This window comes from Asterias amurensis, chromosome 5 (assembly GCF_032118995.1).
Source record: "Asterias amurensis chromosome 5, ASM3211899v1".
In the NCBI taxonomy this organism is placed as follows: domain Eukaryota; kingdom Metazoa; phylum Echinodermata; class Asteroidea; order Forcipulatida; family Asteriidae; genus Asterias; species Asterias amurensis.
The window spans coordinates 18562737-18588852 of NC_092652.1; the positions used below are offsets into that span (position 1 = coordinate 18562737).

The following is a 26116-nucleotide window of genomic DNA, read 5'->3' on the forward strand; positions in this document are numbered from 1 at the left end:
TCATTATTCTCACTTGGCGTATCCCAACAAATGCATAAAATAACAAACCTGTGAACATTTTGACTCGATCTGTCATCGAAGCTGCAAGACAAACATCCTTGTTGCACAAATTTGTAGGCTTTCAGATGCCTGAAAAAGGCTTAGGCCGGAATTGTTTTAATATTAATTGAGTGAGAAACTACCTCTTTCTCCAAAACTATGTTACTTCAACAGCCTTCCATTGCTTATACAAAAATATGCTAACAATTATTTTTAGTAATTACCATTAGTGTCTAGTGCCTTAAAGATACAGTCTTGAGCAAGTTCAGGACCCCTGTCAACAACAGTTTGACTTGCTCTGATCAAACAAATGCCAGTCAACGATGAATGGACTAGTCCTGTCGATGATTCCATACAAACCTATATTAAGACTGGGCCAAATTTCATGGATCTGCTTACAGCCGAATTCTGCACTTACAATCATCAATCTTTGCTTACACAGCATTGCAAAATTTCTGCACTAGCTGTGTAAGCCAAGAAGGGCTAGAAACATGGAATACGTGTGTGTACAAGTAAACAATGATTCCCACTAAACCTGTGAAATTCGCTTGACATAAGTGTGGATTGTAAGCGCCAATCCTTTGCTTATCGTAAGCGACGCCATGAACTGGGGCCTCGGTCACATTCGATGGTTACCAACATTTGTTTTTTTGTCAGTCAATTTGTCATTATCACCCCAAATTGATTTAAAATATACCCAAATCAGTTTCCCTTGTGGTTTACTACATCAAGTGTTATGTTTACAGAAATAAATGTACATCCATCATTGTCCATTGTACATGTATTCAAATCCAATATTCTTTTCTTCCTTTCAGGACATTCAACTAACTTTGTGGTGTCCGTCCATCTTCCATCGGACAAGCCTCAAGACTACTGGATCTCCAAGGCCTCGGCTTTGCTCTGCCAGCTCAACGAATAAATGTTTCTGATGTAAATAGTCATCCGGCTATTTTGTCACACTTAGCTTGTACAAAATCCATTTTGCTTGCGCAAAAAGCACAAAATCCGCTGTTAAAGCAGCTTTACGAAGGTGGGCCCAGAAAAAAAGCCTAGTAAGTCATACTTTAGTAACCGGTGTCTGGCTCCTTTTTTTGCTTTTTAATAAGCGGTGAAATTTTGCACAAGACAGAAATGATGACGGCCATTTATAGATTCATTAAGTAAAGATGGTCTACTAGATACAGGAAACAAGACAATGGTGGCTGCATATTGAACCGTCTACAGAGCAGTACAATTAAAGTATTTTTGTACAATAATTTCACTGAAACTTGCATGACTTGTGAAGAAAAAAAAGTTTGTACATATTTCTAATAATCCATTCATGTAAATATCAGAAAACCGGTTCAGTGCCTTTTTAAAAATATGACTGGATTGTAAATAGTCAAAGCAAATGCACAGAGAATGTTATCTTTCATATGTTTTTCCTGAAGACTTGATAGATCTGTTTTAGTTCACATTATTCCAGCAATAAGCTTTATACTAATGAAACAAAATTATTTGAATGATTTGGTTATCAAATGTTAAACCTGATTGGAATTATAACAAACGTGTGTGCCTTAAAATGCTAAGGAAATTGTACTTGGCTTTTGTTTTTTCTTTTTAACATTTGCAAGTTATTTATTGAAATCGTTTAGGGCAATTCAGTTTTGACTCTTTCAATCTAATGCCTTTATACATCATTAAGTCTTAACTTGTTATGAGAACTTTAATAGCAATGATTTGTTTGAGCATAAAAGTGATCTTTATTCCATCTCCGTCCAATTATATTCAACTTTAAATGAATTTATATCCAAAATATTTGAGACTCAATTAAATATATTTTCTTCTTATAAAATGATACATTAATTATTGCATTGGAACCTGATTTAAGCCTTACATTCCATCCAATCTGTCAGGTAAAAAAGTGTTTTCTTGGGTTTTTTTAAATACCTTATATTATGTTAAATTTCTAAAAGATTTGTTAGGAATGTAATGAAGCTTATTTGAACGTACATTTAGAATGTTGACTTTATACTTGTTTACAAAGAGTTAACTTGTGATCTTCTACAACGGCTTGCAGGTTCCACTTCTGTAAATCATTCATATTTTCCAGGCTTCCGCTTTCCGTCCAACATGTATTCACAAATTGTAGTACTAAATTAATTTTAATGGTTTGTGTTTTTAATGGTGTGTGAAACCTTGTACATTAAAACATATGATGTTGTGAACAATAAGGAGAAATGGTTCATCTTTCGTCTGTTCTGCTAATTTTTAGACCCTAAAATTACAATGTACAACTTGAAAATTTGCAACAATTTGATGAAATTGATGGACTTACCCCTTTTGGCCTATTTTTCAGGTTCCAATATGTCCATAAACATAGCTTGAATCATTGGTCAAGTAATATAAAAGGGCATTAGTAGAGCCTACTGCATAATTTGAAAGCCTAAAATTGCAACTTAAAAATTTGCCAAAAATTTATAAAAATGCTGGACTTACCCCTTGTCTTTTTTTTTTTCAATTTACCTTATTTCAAAGTATCAACAATTCTCTAAATAAAGCTATAAATTCAGGTCAAGTTATATAAAATGACATCAGTAGAGCCTACTGCATCATTTTAGAGCCTTAAATTGCAACTTGAAAATTGATAAAAAGTCTGGACTTACCCCTTGTGGTTTTTTCAATTTTTGACTTGCAAGTAATTTCAAATTATCAATACTTGTGTATTTCTCCAAATAAAGCTTAAAATGTGTGTCAAGTTATATAAAATGACATTAGTAGAGCCTACTGCATCATTTTAGAGCCTTAAATTGCAACTTGAAAATTGATAAAAAGTCTGGACTTACCCCTTGTGGTTTTTTAATTTTTCACCTTATTTCAAAGTATCAAAATTTCTCGAAATGAAGCTTAAAGTGTAGGTCAAGTTATATAAAATGGCATTAGAAGAGCCTGCTGCATCATTTTAGAGCCTAAAATTGCAATTGAAAAATTGGCCGAAAATTGATAAAAATGCTGGACTTACCCCTTGGGGTTTTTTTTCTTCAAATTTTGACCTTGTTTCAAAGTATCAATATTTCTCTAAAAAGAGCTTCAAATGTGGGTCAAGTTATGTAAAACGGCATCAGTAGAGTCTACTGCATCATTTTAGAGCCTAAAATTGCAACTGAAAATGTTGCCAAAAATTGATAAAAATGCTGGACTTACCCCTTGTGTTTTTTTTTCAATTTTTGGCCTAATTTCAAAGTGTCAATATTTCTCTATAACTAAAGCTTAAAATATAGGTCAAGTTATATAAAACGTCATTAGACGACCCTACGGCATAATTTTAGAGCCTAAAATCACATCTTCAAAACTTGCAAAATTTGATGAAAACTCTGTACCTTGTGATTTTTTTCACAATTTTGCCTGTTTATAAAGGATTAATATTTCCAATAAGTATTTGGAGCATTCACGTGCACAAAGCCTACATAATCATAAGCCTAAAAGGAGAAGTCCCAAATTTAGAACAGTCCATTGTATGTTGCCATGAAGTGGTGATACATGTAAAACAATTGTTGCTATTCCTTTTTAACCTACTTCTTGTTCATACTTGTTTGTATCATTTAACGCTTTAAAATCTGATAGACGATGTGACCTATGACGTCACTCGAAAACCATAACATGATTCTCTACTTCTTGTTCATACTTGTGCGTAATGCTTTAAAATCATATAGACGATGTGACCTCTGACGTCGGTCTGACGTCACCCGAAAACCATAACATGATTCGCGCGCATACCGACCGCCGGGCAAAACCTTTGTGTTTTGGCAGCCAGCTAGAAAGTACACGCAATCTTACCATGACTACGCATATTTTTGCCCGGCGAAACATGACGTGTACAGTTTTTTTTCAACAGAGGGCTGTTTGAATGTAAACATAGGTTACATCGTCTATAAACTCTTGTATAAAATAGTTCTTATAATATTGAAAATATGTGGTTTACCAATTTGGAAAAAAAGTTACCTAAGGTCTGATTAGGTACAGTATTCTACACTTAAATCAAACTAACTTACATGTATAAATATAGGTTTTCTCAGTCAAATTCGGCAAATGAGCAGTCAATTTTATTTCCATGCGTTCGAATTAAAGCTGTTTTGCCTCTCAAGTTGTTACAAGCGTCTGCGAATTTGAATGCTGCTTTGATGAATTGTTAAATTGAATGATTATTTTGTTAAATCGAATGACGCAACCTTACATTTGACAAATCATAAAACGAAATCGAATGACCCTTTTCAGTAGCATTCGATTTCGCGCGAAATAGAATAGCTTAGTAGTTAAACTGGCTGCTCATTTGCAGAAATTGACCGAGAAAACCTATAATACAAAGTAAAGCAAACTAAAATGAAACGGTGGTTTACATGTACTCAGCGTCAGCCTCAGCACCTCCCTCCCCCCCCCCAACACACCCATATTCACATCACACCTACCCTAATGAAAAAAAAAACAGGTAAACTGCATAAAAAGAGAGTTGAAAAAAGGGTTGATAAAGGTAAATACAAATGGTAACTTTGGTTGTAAATGGCTAGAAGAGCGTAAAATAAAATAAAAATGAATGAAACATATTAAGCAATTTACCCTAGTACATGTAGTTTGGCGTCAAAGGCTCTGTAAATATCTGAGACCTAATTCTAGTATTGCTCCAGACATCCAACTTTGTTTTGGGAAATGGAGGAAACTACACAGCATTCAAAATAACTTTATTTTGTTCTCAGTTTTGAGATGGCAAGCTATAGGCAACCTTGTGTCTGATAGCATTCATACTTCACCTTCATACGTACTAATCCAGCAGTGAGAACTCATTCAGGGCTGCAACCGCATCCTGTTCATCTTGTGAAGTTACAAATAAACCTAACCTGAATCATTGGAAGCTTCTACTTTAGACGCACATGACTGGCTGTAGAAAGGTGACTGTACATACATGGGCCGCTCATTTATCCAATCAAAAACATCTACTTCTGGTGACTTTCCAATCTTGCACAGGAACCAGTACTGGAACGAAGGAAACATTAATATACTGTCAATGATTGACACTTTTAACTGTCTGAGAAAGGTTGTGTGTGGAGAAAGTTGTGACATAGAGGATCAGGTTTTCTTTGGTCACGTGGTTGCTGGATGCCATGTTCGGTCCAAATGCAGCATTTAAGCATGTGCAGTCTAGTCTGGGACGATATTTCAATGTTATGCACATGGTGTTGAATAATAGGTAACTACACCAGCCTGCAATAAGATATCATGTGGTGAAAGCATCTACAAAGTTATACAGTCATCCCTCCTACTATCTTTGTCATAATTTCCACATCAATTGGAGTGTTATAAAAGTTATGGCTGGACAAGTTTTGAGACGTGCCTGAAAAGTTGATAAAAATCAGACACTGCAATCTCCCTAAAATTTAAACAATGTTTTCTTCCATTGAGCTGTGTACAAATTGTGCCTGGCTCTTTTGTAACGATGTGATGGCACATTTCACAGGGTCAATACCTGGGCTCAACTTCACAATGTGATGAGAATCACCTAAAAGACACTGTACACTATTGGTAATTGTTAAAGACCAGTCTTCTCACTTGGTGTATCTCAACAAATGCACAAAATAACAAACCTGTTAGTAACAAGTCGTTGAAGTTGCGAGGTAATAATGGAAGAAAAAAACAACCTTATCACACAAAGTTGTGTGCTTCGGATGCTTGATTTGGAGACAAAAAAAATCTAATTCTGAGGTCTAGAAGTCAAATTGGTGGAAAAATTACCTTTCTCAAAAAACTTTGTTACTTCAGAAGGAGCCGTTTCTCAAAACGTTTTAGACTATCAACCTCTCGCTATTACTTGTTACTCAGTAAGGCTTTATGCTAACAATTATTTTGAGTAATTAATGACCATATACAGTTATTTATATTGTGACATCACACTTTGCCTAGCAGTTAAGATTAGTTCACAATTAAAATCAATCTTGGCTCTTTCTTAAATCGGCCCCTAGTTTGTTTCAAAATCACTCGACAGTGCTTACCTCTAATCTGGAGATGTTTTTCAGCCCACTAGCCTGGAGAAAGTAGATAAAATGACTCATTTCAATCTCAAACTTTATGACCCCAAACTGTAATTTACTCCGGAGTTGTATTATTTAAGCACTGTATGTGATGCAACCAAATCAAATAAGTTGTTTATTTCAGAACTATAATTGATAGAGAACAAAAGACAAAACATGACAGGCATGACAGGGGTGAAATTTTGAATGATGTTTTGTTCAGTAAATTGAAATGTCAAAATACATCTTATTTATTTCATGTTGTCAACCTCATTCCTGATAAATGAAATCAAAATGGGGTTAAAGTTTGTGTTGAATTAGTATTTTGTTGTCTTTCCAATTTTGAGTCTTGTCTGTTAAACCTCTTATTATATTTGTTCTTGGCTTTGTTGTTTAAGATGGTACAAAACTTACCAAGTAAGCAACAAATATGGAGTACATGGCTCCAACTACACTGACGATAACATAAACCCAGGCTGGCTTCTGTTTAATCTCCTAAGAGAGTAGAAAAAAAACAAATATATATATATGAGGAAAATAAAACAACAAAATATTAGCATAAACTTTTTCTGCTGAAGACAATGACAGTGTACCAATGAAAATGTCGAGTTGATACATCAGGTTTTTTTTAAACGCCAAAACTCATAAGTGAGACTTTTTAATACAGTGTTGCGGCAAACCTTAGTTAGTTTAAACAAATACTTTGATATTTTACTACTGTGGAGTAGATTTGTTCGGAATTCTGTGCTGACGCATAGTAGATATTTTTGGAAGACTTCTCAGTTTTGAAAAGAACTGTCCTGCTTTTTCACTACTACGTCTACCTCGAGGTTGGAAATCAGACGGGACTACTTCCTTCGCTTAGTAGATGGAGGGAATTTCTCTTTATTAACGTCACTTCCACAGTGAGCCGGGACTACTTCCTTCGCTTAGTAGATGGAGGGAATTTCTCATTATGAACGTCACCTCCGCATAGTGAGTTCTTAATAGGTCTCAACCTTTTGACTACAAGCTTGCTCTAGTTATCATCAAAAGATGATGAAGCAAGACAAGTTCACAAAACAACATAATCTACCAACAAATCACCCCCTCGTTACTCGTTTGAAGCAACATTTTAACTTGTTTAGTTGGAACAGATGGTTCTAAGGAACTCACAGCGAAAACAAGGTAGAAATTGATGCTCATCACCACTAAGCCGAGACTCCACACGATAAACTTTGTGATTCTGAAAGCAAAAGGATAAAGAAATCAACAATTATCAAGGGTTTAGTGACTGTAACAGATAAAGGACTTTGAGGAGAGAATACTAATTCTGGAAAAAAAAAAACATTTGCAGCTTACAGGCAGTGGACACTATTGGTAATTGTCAAAGACTAGCCTTCACAGTTGGTGTATCTCTAGCCCTTTATAGGACTCTTTCTCTGTACACAGGAACAGAGTCCTAACTATTGAGGCCCGTTTCTGGGGCGGAAAAATTTCACAGCTTCATAACTTAAATCTTACCTGCAACAAGCCACTAATATCAACAGATTCACATTCCATGGCGGCATACATTTTTCTGCGGTGGGTTTTGGTCCTCATATTTTCCTCACAAATCCGTCACTTTCGTGAAATAATGCAGCTTCCAACGTTAAAAAATTCCCGTTTCGATCGTTTTCTCACAGTATTGTCTGTTGTCGTGCGTACGCGTAAACATTCGCGTGCAAGTCGCACGATGCAAGCTTAGACGCATGAATTCTTGGTCACCGCATCTGGACTGCACAGCGTTAACAACACAATTCAAAATTTGCTCGTCGTGCGTCTTGCGTACACACGGCAGACTGTGAGAGTACGAACAAAAATGGGAATTCCTTAACGTTGGGAGCTCCATTATTTCTAGAAATAACGGATTTGTGAAGAATATATGACGATCAAAACCCACCGCAGAAAAACATATGCTGCCATGGAATGTGAATCTGTTGAAATTGGTGCTTTCTTGCAGGTAAGATTTGAGTTATGAAGCTTTGAAAATTTTCCGCCCCAGGAATGTACCCTGATGTCCAGGACGTCACTGTAGTACAAAACTAAAGTGCAAGGCCGCCAGGGCTACTGTATCTCAACATATGCATAAAATAACTAACCTGTGAAAATCTGAGCTCAATCGGTCATCGAACTTGCGAGATAATAATGAAAGGAAAAAACACCCTTGTCACACGAAGATGTGTGCGTTTAGATGGTTGATTTCGAGACCTCAAGTTCTAAATCTGAGGTCTCGAAATCAAATTTGTGGAAAATTACTTCTTTTTCAAAAACTATGGCACTTCAGAGGGAGCCGTTTCTCACATTGCTTTATACCATCAACCTCTCCCCATTACTCATCACCAAGAAAGGTTTTATGCTAATAGTTATATTGGGTAATTACCAAGTGTCCACTGTGTTTAACCTCAATGTATTTCTCAAGAGAGATTTGCACTCATTCCCTTTGCCAATCTACATGTCAGGTAGATGTCCTACAACTAGCCCATCAAGATTGCCTGGTAGCTAGTGGCTCTTATATGGCAAAGACTGTGGGTCCAAATCCCAACCAAGTAATATGCTTGTGGGTTTTTTTTCTTCACGTGATTCAGGAAAAGTACTGAGTATACAGTGACTTACACACATCGATGTTTGGGTAAAACCAATTAATACGCAATATCCCTGATGCAAATTTAATTTCTGTTAAATTGCCCTCCACGTTTAACCCTTTATGGATTAACGTCTCCCAAGTGGAATTACATGTAATTGCGAGGAGATGGGTAACCTTCAACACTTTTACAAATTCACTTCATGGCGATGCCTTCATTTAAAAAAAATTTCTTTCATTCCATACTGATTCCAGTGGAAAAATAAAATAAAAAAAAATAAAAAATAATTAACAACAGCCAGAAACATTGCCACATTTCTCTTATTTAAGATGGTGGACACTATTGGTAATTGTCAAAGACCATTCTTCTCACTTGGTGTATCTCAACATACATGTATGCACTAAAAAAACAAACCTGTGAAAATTTGAACTCAATTGGTCATTAAGGTTGCAAGAATAATGGAAGAAAACACTCTTGTCACACAAAGTTGTGTGCTTTCAGATGCTTGATTTCAGGACCTCAAAATCTAATTCTGAGGTCTCAAAATCATATTCAAATGTTGAAATGGAAAATTACTTATTTCTCGCAAACTACATGTACATGTATGTTACTTCAGGGAGGGCCATTGCCAATAGTGTCCAGTGCCTTTAGTCTTACCTTCCGTTCTTAAAATCTCCCATGATTCGTTGGCTGCTAGTAAATTGCAGCACCGGTAGAAGTGCAAATGGCAGTTGGATACTCTGTAGAACATTCAGAAAAGTATCCAGCGTGTCCAGCTTACTGCTTGCCAGTAACACGACCAAAAGGGTTGGCACGATGGCGATGGACCGGGTTATAAGAACCCGACGCCATTTCGGCCATCGAATCTTTAGAAACCCCTGGAGGAAGAACACGTTAACATTCAATAGTAGTAATTGTATTGCAATAATAACTAGTTCTTATATAGCACATTTCAGACCAATGTATCAACGCGCCCTGAACATTAGGCCAATAACATTCCTTAATTTTTTTTAGCTCACTGGGGAGTATAGAGTCCTGTTCGAGTCAGTTCTTCTTTGTTCATCCGAAAATTATTAAAACAACTGTTAAATACTGTAACAGCTCAAACTTACCTCCATAACAAACTGCCCAGCATAGGTTCCCTAGATAGAGAAACAGAGCAATAAAAAACACTTATTAAAACTTGTACCACACATGCATAATAAAGCCCTTTGTTAAACTCAGACAAATAGTTACTTTGGTACTAATGTTTTTTTTTTTCTGGCATGAGCTTGAAGAAATATCAAGCATTACGCCCATTCCGGTTTCAAGATTGTGTCCCTATTGGTATATATTAAAGGAAAATCACAAAATTGGTAAGAAAAAAATTGTGAAGATCACATATTTCAAACTAACATGGTCTAATAGTGATGATAGTAGAGAGTGTCCCTTAAAATATTTCTGTTTGAAATGGCATATTTGATGAGAAATAAATGAAAATATTTCCCCGTTTGGAGTTTATTTCTTATTGAGCGTTTTATTAAAACAAAATTAAAATCGATGTCATGCAAAATGAGTTATCGGCTTTCACTATTTTCTTGTGACCCAGATGGCCAATTGATCTTAAACTTTTACAGGACTGTCAATTTAGGTACATTGTGGATTACATTAAGTGCTTTAAACACAGCCTAAACTGTGAAGTTAGCAAAAATTAATTCTGTAATGTTCATTTAAGCCTCTATGCTTTAAGTGACAAGTTCAGGGCTTACCGTCATGGTTGAACTTTGGCCTGCAGCTAGCAAGCCGATACCCCAAAAAACTTTAAGCACTTCACCATACCTTTCTCTTATCCACTCACCCTGAAGAATAAAAAATGAAAAAATGAATATTTTTTAAGGTAATAACTTGATAATGTGAGATAGGATATACATATACAGTACAACAGATAGTATCACTTAACATCTGTCCAACTAGCAGTTTTTTGCCATGGTTGGAACTTTATTTTAACCATGTGGAACCACCCAAAACAACAAATTTTAACTTGTACTATTAGAATAATGACAAATTTGTATCCGCTCAGCCATGACACCCAAAAGTGTTTGAACACCTGAACGGACATGCAGGCTTACACTGGGTTTTTCCTCCCCCCCCCCCGAGTTGATTCATTAGATTATATGCATTATTGGGTGGCAGTGGGGTAATGACCTATGTACATGTAGTTCCTACAGTTTACTTCCTGCCAATTGGTTCTGCAATGTGAAAGGACTATTACAGTGGGTGTCGTGGCCGAGTGAATTTAAGAGCACTTAAATCAAGCTCAGGTGTTTTTGTTTAGAAGAATGTGGGTTCGAGTCCATGTTAAGGGGCTGAAGAATAATTTAATTCATAAAATTCATGCACAAAATTGAACAGACATACTGACCTACTCACATCTACATGTACATGTGTAACTCCCTGATCAATCTGTTTTTGGAGGGGGCTTCGACGTCTTGTTGACAGCCTGTGCTACTTTCTTAAGTTTCCAATACCCCTAATCAAATGTTTTGTCTTACTGCGGGGAGCCAGTAAGTAGTGGAACCTGCTGCCAAAAAATAGGATTCATACTGCCTCTAGCTACCAGGTCATCTCGTTAGTCTAGTTGGTAAGACACTGCTCTAGAATTGCAAGGGTCATGGGTTTGAATCCCACCCGAATAATATGCCTGTGATATATTTTTTTCACAGGACTCGGGAAAGTACTGAGACAGTGCTATCATAGATGTACATCAGTGTACGGGTAAAATAAAAAACATTGATAGTGGAACCTTGCCACATTGCGTAATTCCAGGGGTTACTCCTGCACTAACTGGTTTTATTATAGCGAATAGGAGAGGATACTTACAGCATTCTGAAGGCTGGGATCTTTTTTTTGGTAAAAAGCTTCGGCAAACACAGCCACCACAAACAGGTTGATGAGGAAAGACATAAACAATGCAATGGCTGTCGAAAAATAACAAAATCACAAATATTTACTTTTTATGAAATTAGCATTTCCAAGGACAAGAGTCAAAACTCGGGGGGGGCAAGATAAAAACTTCAAAACTAGGATCAGCGTTTCAGAATGTATGACCAAATGATGGCATTTTTTTGGCTAACTTCACTTTGGGGGATTCAATTTATTAACTTATCGTTCTGGAAAAAAGCTATCCAATAACCACAATAATGATGTAATGGCAAAGTATGGGCACAGATCCAAACAATCACAAAGTAGTTCCAGTTCCTGACGCCACAAGCTTGTAACTTTCATGACGGTACCTTGCACAATTATCCACCATTTAGGGCACCACAATACAACAGCCATCAAAACGTTGAATAATAATCGTAATAACACAAATTAAATTTTAAAAAAAATGTACCATATATCAACCTGACTCAAGTACAACCTCAAGGTGTGATATTAAACAAACAATGATTTACCGAAACCCCAAATCAAGACACTATTGGCAATTATTCAAAATAATTATTAGCAAACTTACTTGGTAACGAGCAATGGATAACTGTTGATCGTTTAAAGCATTTTGAAAACGTCTCCTTCTGAAGTAACATAGTTTAAAAAAAAAACGTAACTTCTCACTCAAATATCAAAAAACTTCAGACCTAATAACCTTTTATTAAGGCATCTGAAAGCAAACAAATTTGTGCAACAAGGGTGTTTTTTCTGTCATCTCTAGCAACCTCAAAGACCACTTGAGCCCAAATTGTCACGGGCTTGTTGTTTTATATTTTGTTAGAATACACCAAGTGATAATACTGGTCTTTGACACTTACGTGTGCCAAACGTGTCCAGTAGGCCTGGGCATAATTTTTAGAATATCCGGTTAATAGCGAATAGGTTTTCCTATCCGTAACCGCGAATGCCTTTTTTGTTCTTAACCGGATATCCGCAATGGGCGCGAATACCTATTTATAAACCGGATAGTTGTGTAATTACAACCAGGTAACCAGATATTCTTTATTATCCGAATATCCGCGGACCTCCGGCGACAACTGATAGGAATGTTTTGTCTGAATCCTCATGAAACTTCTATTAAGACAGCATAAAACAGCATAAATTAAGTATTTAACTATGCGCATCTCCATGAAGAGTTGTTCAAAGATTACAAAAGTTTTCCTTCACGTAGAGTCAATCACGATGAAAACAAAAAGCAAATCGCCATCTTTAAATTAGATCCAGTCATTTTTATGAATGAACCGAGTGACACTGTCTAAAACTTATATCAATCCGCCCATATGATCTCATTCACAAACGAACAGCGCCCTCTAGCGGCAAAAAGAATATTTTTAATATTTTTTATATATTTTTTTTTCAATAGCGCCCTCTAGCGAAAAAAAAACCTATTCAAATATCCGGTTAGTTACGGATAGTTGGCAAGCGGTATCCGAATACCAAAATTTCACTATTTGCCCAGCACTAGTGTCCAGTGCTTTTAACACAACGGGATGGTTTACTAGTTTACCAAAGTTGACATTTCAGTGCACTGACCTGATTCAATGGAGTAGTACATATTAGCTTCCTTCACTTTATCCTTTCTCTCATGGAGCACTTTACGGGACTGTAAAACAAAATGAATCCACAGTAAACACTTATTTATAAATACCTCGGACAGTTTCGCTATTGGTGGAGACCTCTTCACTTTGGGGGTGTTTAGACTGTTGATAATGACCATCTAGAGCTGTTTATAGCTGATTGATTTTCGTATACGTTTAGATGCATACTACTACAAGCACGAATGCATATCCGAAAACAGTCTCAGTCAGAAAAATACAACACACGTACAGAGCTCAAGGCTGTCGGATAAGTTCTAAAGAGTTTTTTATGCATTTTAACCAAAAAGGCATTTATAAATAGAAATAAAAGTGAAGTGACTCATTCTTAAACTGCCTTTTGTTCCCTTATTGTAAATACTCAGGTTATTGTAAAACTGTTGCATTTGTGTTCTGTGTCACACAAAAAGTACCCCAACCCTTCCAACAAGTAATCATGCCTCTAAGAGATAGACAGCTCTAAGAGATAGACTTCTAATTGCTTAGTTGAGCCGCGACTACTTAATTAATCGTGCCACCACGACTACGAACAAAAGTAGTCGCGACTACTGCAAAAATAGACACGACTGCCTGTTTGGGGAATCAATTGTGTCGCTCAAGACTATTCAGAGGACAACAAAATTTACTTACAAATCACAATCAGACATCCTTCAATCCTTTCAGCTTGAACTTTACTATGTTGTGCCTGCGACAAACATTTCCATAATGCATCTTCAGAGTGAAAACAGTCACGACTAGTGTCACAGTCAAGACTATTTGAGGTGCAACTAGTCGAGCAGTAAATTTCATTATAACACCCCCTTACAAGCATTCTGCCTGTTCATTGATTTAGAGCACGTCACATGATGTGTCTAAGTTCTACTAAAAACCTGGTGGCTGTGTGAAAGTTGTTTGCCATGCAATAGTATACAAGTATTGACTGCTTCGAGTGCTATGGTTAAAACTACCACTCCTGAGGTGATCCCCGGAGCATTCTATACGCCTCGGGAAAATGGAACGGTCCGAGGATCACCGAGGGAGTCATAGTTTTACCCTAGCACGTGTTAAAGCAGTCAATATTTGTTTTATAACACCTCAACAGACTATTCATCATCTTCATACACGAAATGTTTGTACGCGCGTTTCAGATACAAAGATTTACAACTGACGGGTTCGAGGTGGGTAAAAAGAAGTTTGGGTACTGCACGCCATGTGATAGTCGTCGGAGTAACACACGGCAAACGATGCACTATCACACGGCCGCCGTCTAGTAAAACTAAGACATATCATGTGATGCACTCTAAACCAATGAAAGCAGAAAATTTGTAAGAGGTATTATAATAAAGACTATTACATAGTACGCGCGGCACCCAGACGCCTTTTTACTCAACTCGAACCCAATCAGTTGTGCATCTTTGTATCCGAAATGCGCGAACGAGTGATAAAATAGTCTGTTGGGGTGTTATAAAACAAATATTGACTGCTTTTACTCAAGCAATGGTTAAAACTCTGAGAAAGTGTTTCGGGGATCACCTCAGGAGCCTTAGTTTTAACTATACATGTAGTACTCAGAGCAGTCAATATTTGTATACAAGTCAGCCAGGCCTACTTACTAGTACTAGAGCTGAGTGAAGGTAGATGTTATGGGGCATGATGACAGCTCCTACGATACCCACAGCTTGCTTGCCTGCTTCTAGACTACAATTGGAGCACCATGGGATGGCAATGCCTTCAAGGATCGCAATTGGGTCTGGTTGGACTGTGATGTACTATGCAGAAGGTTGGAAAGGCAAGAGAACATTTAAATGGTTATTTATGACCATTTAGGATACATGTATGTAGGTTGAAAAGCTTTTTTTCTTTTTTTCTCTCTAAATTTGATACCAGGGCCTTCGACTTTTGTTCTTGATTCCCCAAAGTATGATAGATAACAACTGCAATATAGTCGGAAGACTGTTAAACCAGGACAATAAAACCCCAAATTCTGCCAAACAGTACCCACTTTTCTACTACAAGTATGAACATCTGTTTCTGTTTTTTTTTCTTTCTTTTTTTTCATATAGGGCCTACAGTTTTCTTGAAAACGACTTGATTTCCGAAGGAAATATTTCTGAGAACATTTGTTCTACTGTGAACTTCATAATCAGTGAAGTATTTAGACTAAAACTAACCAATGATGTTTGTATCCTTAAATCAAGTTCTCTTACCATATATAAAAATGATCCTCCCATTGTTAGAAGTAGAGCCCCAAAGAAAGCTTCTAATTTTCTTAAACCTGCAAGAATAAAAGCGTGATAAATTCATAAGACTGAGAAGAAACAAATTCTGACACAAGACTGAGATCAAAATCCTGACAGTATTTTTTCCAGGTAGGTTGGTACTTTTGTTATGACCCCGATATAAATGATGTAATATTTTTTACCCGTAGATAGCGATCAAAGTTTCTGCAGTTTGTAAGCAAATGCAGGCCTGTATGCTTATTTTTTGAAGGGTCAAGGGCACCAAGGCGTGTTCTCATTGGTAAAGGGCTCCTGAATTGTAAATTTCCACCTGAATTGTAAATTTCCACAGGAGTATTTCAAGGGCACCAAGGCAATGACCAGGGGACATGGAGGCAATCGTCCTTTGTTGCCTCTGTGAAATATCAGGCCTGAAATGCAACCCAGGCCACTGTAAACTTCTCCCATGTTTTCTACAACACCCAATTTAAAACAATTGAATTAACGGCTGGTAAAAAAAAACCTTGTCCTGTATGATAATCAACCGCTTGTTGTCCTGGACTAATATTTCAAAGTTCCCCAAGTTAGGCCATAAATATACATGTATGAATCAGGTGACTTTGGCTACAGCTATGGTCATTGGTTGAAATGGCAACACTGAACATGTTGAAGAATTACCCTTGTTCTGCATTTTAGCCATAGCCGCTGCCAAAGCCCTTAGTTTGGACACAGCGTTAGTTTGAATTTTTTTGCCACCATTACATGTACTTACCAGCATTCTCCAGCAGGAGGAAGGTGAATGTATCTACACCAGTGATGAGACATCCAGCCCAAATAGGAATGCTGCCCCAAAACAAACAAAGAAACAGTTCAGATCAATCTGACTATAAACAGAATGTGCAAGTCATTATGCATAATGAAACTGTTCTAAGGTGCGGTTTTGCCGTCGCAGCCAATAACAGTTTTGATCAATAGCGAGTGATCAACCAATGGCAAGTTCAACCGAAACAGTTAAAGGTTATGACCGTGAAACACACCCCTAGTAACAGACTGTCTGTATGTACAAACATTTTGCAGGCAACTTCAAATTTTCACATACATGTACAGTGCTTTAATGTTTCAGGATGACCTAAAAAAGTGACTACTGTGCCTAGCTGTTACGGCTTATCAGGCTGGTGTTTTAACGGGTTTCATTTGGCATTAAACAACTGAAAATATTTCCATGCCCCTGGACAGGATGACAGTCAATCACCCCAGCTTTTGCCAAACCCATGTGTACTCCTTGGTGGGGAGAAGCAATTATGAAAAAGTGCCCTGCTCAAGGTCAAGTCACCCAAATCATGTACTTCAAAGGCTCTAGTCTAAGCTTGGGGGGTTCCTAGAGTTACCCGGTCCTAACAGGTTCTAAATTGAGAACTGGGTCATTTCTTCTGCTTATGTTGTATATTGAATTTAGTGGAACCGGATATGACTCACAACCAAGGTTTTTTTTCAGAACTGGAACCGAGTCCCAAATTTCTCGAACCACCCCAGCTGAAAAGGCTCCCAAACTTTGAGTATGTGTACAATTTACTGTCTTCTTCTTTCAGTATCCATACTGCTCAAACGCTATTTCCTCCAGTTGTTGGCACACTGAAGGGCAGTGTCCGTAGCCTTAGCCAGGTCATCGGTAGTAAACTACATATACAATGACATTTTCCCGCATAACCATATAGCCTTTTGAAAAAGAGAAAATCAGACAGCCGTCTTACAAAGAGTAGATTGGTAGCAAGTCTTATTATTGTTATTATTATTCTTAGCAATTAATCCCCAGCTCTTGCTGATACCCATTTGTACTCCTGGGTGGAGAGAAGCAAAACTGAAAAAGTGTCTTGCTCAAAGACACAAATCTCGCAACTGACCAGGCAAGGGTTTCGTACCTACATTCTGACTACAGGTTTTTAAAATAAAGACAATTGGGAAGCTGTCTTACACGTGATTAGAGAGTAGATTGATAGCAATTGCTGATCCAATAACCTCCTGAATGTCCGACCCAATGATTGCGATCTCCATCATCAGCCAGAGTAGAATACGGGGACACTTTGGGTACTCCCGGTGGCACAGCTCGGCCATATGGAAACCTGAGAAGGAAAAGAGAGGAAAAGCTTCTTGATTGAAAAGACAAACTTAAAGATTTTCTCATTTAGACTTTGAGAAAGACTCTGTAAGTTGTTTGCAACAGCTAATTCTATTTTCTCAGTTTCTTATATTATAAGGAAATGCTTAAAGGCACTGAACACCTTTGGTAATTGTCAAAGACCAGTATGTTCACTTGGTGTATCCCAACATAAGCACAAATACCAAATTTTGACTCAATGGTCATCAAAGTTGCAAGAGAATAATTAAAGAAAAAATAACCTTGTTGCCGCATTTGTGTGTTTTCAGATGTCTGAGAAAGGCTTTCTCAAGCCTGAAGTCTTTTGATATTTGAGTGATAAATTAACAGAGATCACAGGCTAAAATCCAACTCAGTTCAAATTTTCTTAGTCAAACCCAAAATAAGTTTTCCTTAGAGTTTATTACTTGCAAAAAAATGTTTATTCAATAATGCGTTCTGTATACCAGCTTTATAAAATTGGTCTCATTATTTGAATCCTACACATTCCAAGTTCCGACTTCTCAAGTTAGGAATGGGAGACTTTTGCTGACACTAGGTGGCAACAGACTCACGAGGTAAATCTATTGTTATCAGTAATGTGCGCATGTTCAGAACTATAACGATGGAAATTTCACTGATAAGTCTGATTCCTTCTAGGGATCCCAAGTCTCTCATTGACAAAGCTACCTACAATGCATCAGCTTCATCTGTTGACCAAAAACTTACCAGTAGCATTTCCGAGTCTAGCTGCCAACAGCTGGAGCACAAGGCCAAGTACTGTGGACCACATCAACACCCAAAGAAGCTGTCATCAAACAAACAAACATAATGGACACTCATTTCAAAAAGGGAACGATTGCAAGAATGGCCTACGTTTCGTATATTAATCATCATTTAACTATTTCTGTGATGTCACTCTATTGATGAAATTTGTAGATTATTTTTATGAATATACCCTTAACTGTAGATTTGTTACGAATATACACTAAATTGTAGATTAGTTGCGAATCTACAAGCTTTTTTAGAATTCAATTTCTGATTAGTTTCAAATTATTTAGTAAGTACATGTATGTACTGTATATAATTTGTTCATACTGTCCTGTCCGGAAAGTGTATAAATGATTAATTCATAACAAAAGTTATAAAGGCGACGATTTGTCCATGCCCTCCTGTAAAAAAACATTGTGCTGCCTTTGTACAGCATGCAGCACTCGTGCACTTTGAACAGTCTATACACACTATAATTGTTATAAGAATAACATCGGTGATAGAAATTATTGCAGACCGACTAAAGGTCTATTGATGACAGACAGTGGACTTCGTATAGACAATTGAACAAATCCAAACAAGACAAACTATGCAATTAGTGTGATACTACATGTATTGTCTTGATGTTTGCAATAATACACCAAAGATAAAACTGAAATTTTAATATTTCATTGTGAGACCAATAGTAATGTTGTAACAATGTACTCGATTTAACAACCCAAAATGGGTCTGAAAGTCAACTACATTGTTTCTGTTGTGTTGGGGTCTATGTCTTAAGGCATGGGACAAAACTAATGCAGAGATAAATAGCTGCATAATGGCCGACTACAATTGATGGAAGAACAAGTTTTTGTTTCATTGATTTTTTTTGGTGCTGAACAATTGGAAGACCAATTTCAAGTTATAAAATGGACATTTGTTCACGCAGGCGTTAGCCAGGAGGTTCACGGTGGTAATTTTTTTGCCGAGTAGTCCATGCTGCCTAGAAAGCAGGGCAACATATCATAGCTACTACTCAGCACTCATCAAAGAACTTGACAGTTATGGTAGCTTAACATTTAGCACGGCACTCCGGGGTAGGCAGAGCCATGAAGCTGGTTCCAGTAAATTTGCTAACTTTATAAGGGCCTGTGTCGTCATAATAAAAGCGGGCTGTAAAAGAACTCTCACCGAATAACTGCGCCTTTCCTCCCTCCATATCAAATCTATGGAAAGGACACATGCACACGCAGGAAGTGGGTGAAAGTTTATAGGCTGGGTAGGGCAAGGGCCCACGAGACATTTCCTCAATCATGTCAATCTATGGAAAGCACACATGTGCATACAGGAACTGGGTGAAAGTTCATACATGTACATGTAGGCTGCATGCCTGTATGCTTTGTTTTTGGAAGGGCAAGTGCCCCAAGACATTTCCTCCAAGGTAAAGGGCACCCTATATGAATATATACTGTAAATTTCTACTATGAGCATTTCAAGGGCACCAAGGCAATGAGCAGGGGCATGGAGACACTTCGACTACAGTATGTTGCCTCTGTAAAGTATCAGGTCTGTAAGGCCTCATTCCGTGTACAGCTACAGGCCTGTTTTGATTATGACTACACAGACCCTTTAATATTCAAGTCAACATACGTACCTTATACTTGGCTATGGCGCCCGTCTGGAGATCAGATTCTATGTTGCCTGGATCCAGGTAAGCTATACTCATCAGGAACCCTGGACCCGTGAAAGCCCACAACTTACGAAAGCTGAACCGGGTCTGTACAAATAAACCAAATCAGAAAAATATATTGCAAGCTTCAAAGCAGAAAACATCGCTTATAAAAACAATTTTCTGCTAAGCAAAGATCAGCAGGATACCAGTCACATACAGGGAATGAACCGAAACCTTTTGGCTGGTGACCTTATATTCTGGTAAGCATGAATGTGTTGTGCTTACGTACTTTAGTGCTTTAAGCAGTTCATGAAATTGGCCCCTGGCAAAAAGTTCAAGGAGCAAAAGCAAAGCTGAAAAATCGAAATTCCATTTATGGCCGAGTCACAATGCAGCATTAACGAAAACGATAACTACCACGGCGCAAGGAGCGCAGACGCTCATTCAACCAATATAATGCGCTCTCTTTGCGTCATGATAAATATCATCTTCGTTTCTGCAGTGTGACTCGGCCTTTAGTCTGATTTGACTATCAAATAACAAACCACAAGGGAAACTGACAGGGTAAGTTTTCAATAATTTGTGGTTGAAAGAGTCAATACTCTAGTCACTTTTTTTTCATTGAACCCTATGGGGTGTCATGGCCAAGTTAAGAGCACCGAATTCAAACTCTGGTGTTTCTGATCAGCAGAGTGTGTGTTCGAGTCCCAGTCATGACACCTGTGTCCTCCTTCATTCTTCAAATGGGACATAAAGCCGTTGGTCCTGTGTGTTGTGTAACACACGTAAAACAACCCGGTGCACTTATCGAAAAGAGAAGGAGTTCGCCCCAGTGTTCCTGGTATGATTGGCAGCATGTTGTGCCACAACACCTTGCAAACCATAACATGGTGATACGTAAAAGGAGGTCTAATATTTGAACCGTAGTTCAACACATCTTGCAGGAAAATACTGTACTTTAAAGTGCCTTGAGCGTCACTGAGTGACGGATTTGAGTGCTATTTAAGAAGCCACTAATTATGATAATTCACTCTAATTTAAGAATGAATTTCTCACCCCATATGTCTCTGGAATGTCTATCTTCTTAGCATCGCCTTCGTCATCATTGATGGGGCTCTGACAGTTTGAGGCATGTGATGCACTCAGACTATTTCCATGAGTGTGATTTGTTGAGTGGGAGTAGCGGCTACCGTCGCTTGCCTCCTTGATGAGGGGCTCTGCTTCTTCTTCGTCGATTGTAACGGCCATCGCTGCAGCTATCTCTCTCTAATCTGTTCAAAAACATAATTGCGAGTAGGAGTTAAAGGCAGTGGACACTAGTGGTAATTACTCAAAATGTTTATTAGCATAAAACCTTTCTTGGTGATGAGTAATGGGGAGAGGTTGATGGTATAAAACACTGTGAGAAACGGCTCCCTCTGAAGTGCCATAGTTTTCGAGAAAGAAGTAATTTTCCAAGAACTTGATTTTGAGACCTCAGGTTTAGAACTTGAGGTCTCGAAATCAACCATTGAAATGCACACAACTTCGTGTGACAAGGGTGTGTTTTTATTTCATCATTAGCCGTTTCGCACAATATTTTGTAGTCTTTTTTCACTATCAACAGCCTCTCCATTGCTTGTTGCCAAGTAAGTTTTTATGCTAACAATTGTTTTTTGTCCCTAATAATACGTGCCTTTAAAGGTATGGTCACAGATTGGTTTTTGCCAATGCAATGCAGATTTGGGGCATGATATAGGGGTCGCGATGGTACGAATAAATGGACCCATTCAAACCAGAGTATGTTTTTTAAATAAAACTATTCAACTTTAATGACAATCTTTTTTAAAAGTCGCCCCTGTCCCTCACAATAAAGTCGCCTACAATTTACAGAGTAGTCAGTAGGCCTATGATAAATAATGGTCAACAAATCTTGGGCTTGCACTAGACCTAGTATTACTGGGCACTTTTTTTAGTTTTGATATTAGTTGTTGACAATGTGGCCGTACCTGCATGTCTAAAATTGTTGCGAGTGTACAACGGCGGTCGCCCTATCATACGTGTATCTAGGCTAACACACAGAGCACACAGTGGGCATGTGTCAAGTTACATCATGGTGCTATGTATGTCCAGCTAAAACATGAAAAAAAGGTGCTTGAAAAAAAAAGGCGAAATCTTTCAGGAAAAACCTTTTCCCAATCGCAAAATAAAGCGCTCCAAAGATTGTCGAGTTCCGGGTACTTTTTCAAAATGTCCACAGATTTACATTAAACCTATTTGAACGGTTTGAAGATGATGATACATGTAGTGGAAAGCTTCCCCTCAAATATCTAGCTGAGGTTGTGTAGTTTTTGAGAAATGAGTAAAACAAGTCACAAAATAATTTTCGTCTCACTCTCAGGAATAACAATTTTAGCATGTAAAATCCCAGTAACCAGTTATGATATACCAAAGCCATAGCATAACTGGTTAGTACATTTTAACATGCTAAAACTGAGACAAAAATTACTCTTTTCTCAAAAACTACAGCACTACAACTACTCGACCATTTATGGGAGTCAAAAATTTGACTCCCATAAATGGCCGACCGTGTTAGCCGACGAGGTAAAAGGAAAACCGTGCAATTTCGAGGCAGGTTTGTGTGGATTATTCTATTCTACTTTTACAACATCTTTCTATCCATATGCATATTATAACAAACGCTTTTCAAAGACCAACTCGACCGATCCAAAGCAACGTGTTCCTTTAAACCATTAACTCTTAACTGGAAGTGCAAGTAGGCCTATTGGACAGCTTTTCATTACATGTATGTCTTGCCATTGTTTGTTCACACATTTTTTACCAAAAGGTTAAGTTACACTTTAGTATAGTAATACTAGGCCTATGACAGGCTACTAAGGCTTCCCATGGCTGTACCATTTTATTTCACAACGAATGAACAAGTTGTGGCAGGGCCACTGGCAGGATATAAAATTGTTTTCAATATTTATCCACTAACAATTAACAACAGTTACACTATATACACAGGCACCTTAGAAAATGTCATGTTACCGAGCAGAGCTATCATTTCAATGGAGGTGGTAAACGCGGTTGGCGGTTTAGATGATTTACCAAACATTAATCTAGACAGACTTAATTAATAACATAGGCCCTATTTAATATAGTCGATAGTCATCTGGTCATGATAGTAAACCCAGTCCACAGTCGAAATACACACAACCATGAACATTGATCTATGACTAATGTATATGGACATGAACTACTCAAATGTGTCACTGACATTGATGATGCAAGCATGCCGGGCTAGCCATGGCGTCAGCAATTTATAAATAAAACCTTTTTTTTTAATATCGGGCTGGCGGATACGGACACAAAAATGTTATAACTTGACACCTATATTTAGGCCCTACTACTAGGTTTGGGTAAATGGATACTCCTAGAACTATGCCCGTCTCCCTTAATCTCATAGACGTCTCTCACGGCAATTAAGATACTGGTTCAACAAATTTTGGAATCGCAAATCTCTTTTTTTTTCTCACAACAATTGGGCTCTATGTGTCCTTTAAACTCTCATTGGCCCTAGGGGAACAAAAAGGCCACGAGTTCCGCAATCTCAATTTATTTTTTTTATGATAAATTCTTACTGTAATTCAGTCCCCAACTACTCCGTTTTACCAACTACACTACCAAATGCGGATTGTCCCCGACCGTGCGCGTATTTTTTTCCCAGGGCAAACGTGGATAATTATCTGCAAAGAAAGTACCCAATCCGTGCGTTGTGTACAAAACATGGAAAATATGCATCAAGGAACCACAAAGAGTGTGTTGTAGCTCTATGATCATACATGTAGAGCCTAATTTTGGCGAAAAAAAAAAATGAAAACAAAGACTAAAGAGATTTACGATTCCAAAATTAATTGAACCAGTAATGTATCGTTATTATTCATTGCGACGGAGAGAGATGTATGACTATGAATATGATACGTTTTATGACTCATCATCATGAGGACGGGAGACGATAGCAGAACGAAACCGCATAGTCAGGAGTAGAGTAAATGTGTCTGTATAGACCCACCAGACAGTCACAGTGTAGGAAAAGTTTCCGTATGGCGCCACCACTTTTTCATTCGATATGAAATAATTTAGTATCTAATTTACCTCAATGAGATATCCTTTTTTGTAAAAATGAGTGAAAAAGTGGTGGCGCCATACGGAAAGTTATCCCCCACCACCTTTACACCAGTCCAAGCCACATTTAAAAAACAGAATTTTACGAACCTTTTCTCACACTCTGCTGCACCGTGTCTGTAGGACTGTGCTGTCCGATCACGATTAGTCAGCGCTGTTGTGTTGCATGTTTTGCACATGTGACATGTTTACGTAAAGAGAGCAATCACATGACCGCCGTGTGATGCTGGAGAGGTCGACCTTGTTCTTAGACTTGATTTCAAGTCTGAGACTGCGGTTGTTGATCTGCATCAGCCTGATATCCTTTAATCAAGGCGCATGCGACGGCCCCGGGGAATTCTGTCCGCTGGAGATTCGTGCCACTTGGAAGTTAACACTGCAGGAGGAGGATTCAAAAGAGGCGCTACTATAAAAACAAGTTGGTACACAGTTTGCCATAAGGGGGACCGAATCTCTTGTCACAGGGGCCTCGAAACCCCCATTATGTCACGCACGAAAAAAAGGCCAGCGCACTTGCAAGAGGGCGCTATTTTAAGCCATAGAGTGTAAAATTTTCCTCACCAGGATATTATGACAGGCATAGAAAAATCGATTGATTTAATATGACGAAAAATAAATCATTCAAAATACTTCAAGATAGCTGTACATAATAACATTGCAATTTTGCTCAAAGATTTGTGTCTGGTCGTTTTACCTTTCTCACAAAAAATACATTACTTTAAAAAAGCATTGTACCATTAACCTGAGCTTGTATTCCCATGTTCACATGTCCAAAAAAATTTGCGACTTCAATGTGTTTAAAGAAATTTGTTCAAATCTTCCCTGCAAGTAAGTTTGGAAGTTGTTTTGGGGCATTTTCACTCATTTTCGAAGACAACCGTTAAAACAAAACAAAAAAAGCTCAAACACCACAGGCAGGTCTCGACGGTAATTGCGCTTGGATTCTGACATTTTAATTTTTGCTAAACTGATTAAGTTGTTCGTTTTGTTTCTCTTTCCAAAAGCTGTACCATATTTAGAGTTGTATTCCTAATTGCCCTGACTCCATCAAAATCCCAAGTGTATTGTACTTACGTATTGAAAAAAAAAATGTTTATGACAACAAATTACGCTTGGCACAGGGCCAGGCTTGCCAATTTTATCAAATCAACTTTCTGATGTAAGTACATTGTGGTATTGGAGTTTGAAAAAATCAAGAAAAGCCTATGAGTAAACAAGGTCAGGGCCTGATTTCATAGAGCTGCTTATAGCACAAAAGCAGCTAGGCACAACACAAATATGCTTACCAGAATAAGGTTACCAGCCAAACTACCTTGTCGCATGCACAATTTGTGACTGGTATCCTTCTCATTTCTGCTAAGCAATTAATGCGTTAAGCGATATTTTTCTTTTAAAGGGAGTGGACACTATTGGTAATTACTCAAAATAATTATTAGCATAAAACCTTACTTGGTAACGAGTAATGGGGAGAGGTTGATAGTATAACACATTGTGAGAAACAGCTCCCTCTGAAGTGACGTAGTTTTTGAGAAAGAGGTTATTTTCTACGAATTTGATTTCAAGACCTCAAGTTTAGAATTTGAAGTCTCGAAATCAAGCATCTAAAAGCACACAAATTCGTGTGACAGGGGTGTTTTTTCTTTCATTATTATCTCGCAACTCCGACGACCAATCGAGCTCAAATTTTCACAGGTTTGTTATTTTATGCATTATGTTGAGATACACCAAGTGAGAAGACTGCTCTTAGACATTTACCAATAGTGTCTACTGTCTTTAAGCAGCTCTATGAAATTGGGTCCTAATCTTCAGTAGTGGTTGGGGATGTGGCTTGATCGTCATATTTTATAAAGTATAAAGTGTTACAGTCATGGCAGCAGCCACACAATCAAATGATTATGGCATATAAAGGCGCCCTCATTGTCCAGCTTGTTTCAGTTTGAACTTTGAACATAA

At 37.8% G+C, this 26116-nt stretch overlaps 2 protein-coding genes across 5 annotated transcripts in view; one reads left to right on the plus strand and one right to left on the minus strand.

Moving 5' to 3' along the window:
* LOC139937360 (dynein axonemal heavy chain 6-like) overlaps window positions 1–4433 on the plus strand; it is a 69665-nt gene extending 65232 nt beyond the window's left edge. For 3 of the 4 annotated variants that reach the window (XM_071932467.1, XM_071932469.1, XM_071932470.1), the window contains one exon: window positions 855–4433. In XM_071932467.1, the coding sequence (XP_071788568.1) occupies window positions 855–958 (104 nt within the window). In that variant the 3' untranslated portion in view covers window positions 959–4433. The remainder of the gene's footprint in view (window positions 1–854) is intronic. The other variant, XM_071932468.1, reaches the window with a different exon arrangement.
* Window positions 3892–24336, minus strand: LOC139937361 (metal transporter nramp1 homolog). Its single transcript, XM_071932471.1, has 17 exons — window positions 24254–24336; window positions 21053–21267; window positions 19979–20101; window positions 18304–18382; window positions 17413–17560; window positions 16213–16283; window positions 15429–15496; window positions 14835–14990; window positions 13181–13250; window positions 11540–11637; window positions 10429–10518; window positions 9793–9822; window positions 9338–9558; window positions 7233–7302; window positions 6492–6572; window positions 6060–6092; window positions 3892–5046 (listed from the first exon to the last, which is right to left on the minus strand). The coding sequence occupies exons 2-17, from the start codon at window positions 21242–21244 to the stop codon at window positions 4906–4908; spliced, it is 1671 nt and encodes a 556-aa protein (XP_071788572.1). The 5' UTR covers window positions 21245–21267; window positions 24254–24336; the 3' UTR covers window positions 3892–4905.
* Window positions 24337–26116: the final 1780 nt, after the last annotated feature.

What these genes read in the sequence shown, in the direction of transcription:
- LOC139937361 (XM_071932471.1), bottom strand. Translation starts at nt 21,244, where the DNA reads ATGGCCGTTACAATCGACGAAGAAGAAGCAGAGCCCCTCATCAAGGAG. An exon ending in AATCTACTCTCTAATCACGT is followed by an intron (nt 16,284 to 17,412) that starts GTAAGACAGCTT and finishes GTTTTGGGGCAG; the next exon opens with CATTCCTATTTGGGCTGGAT. An exon ending in GAGGATCATTTTTATATATG is followed by an intron (nt 14,991 to 15,428) that starts GTAAGAGAACTT and finishes CCTTCTGCATAG; the next exon opens with TACATCACAGTCCAACCAGA.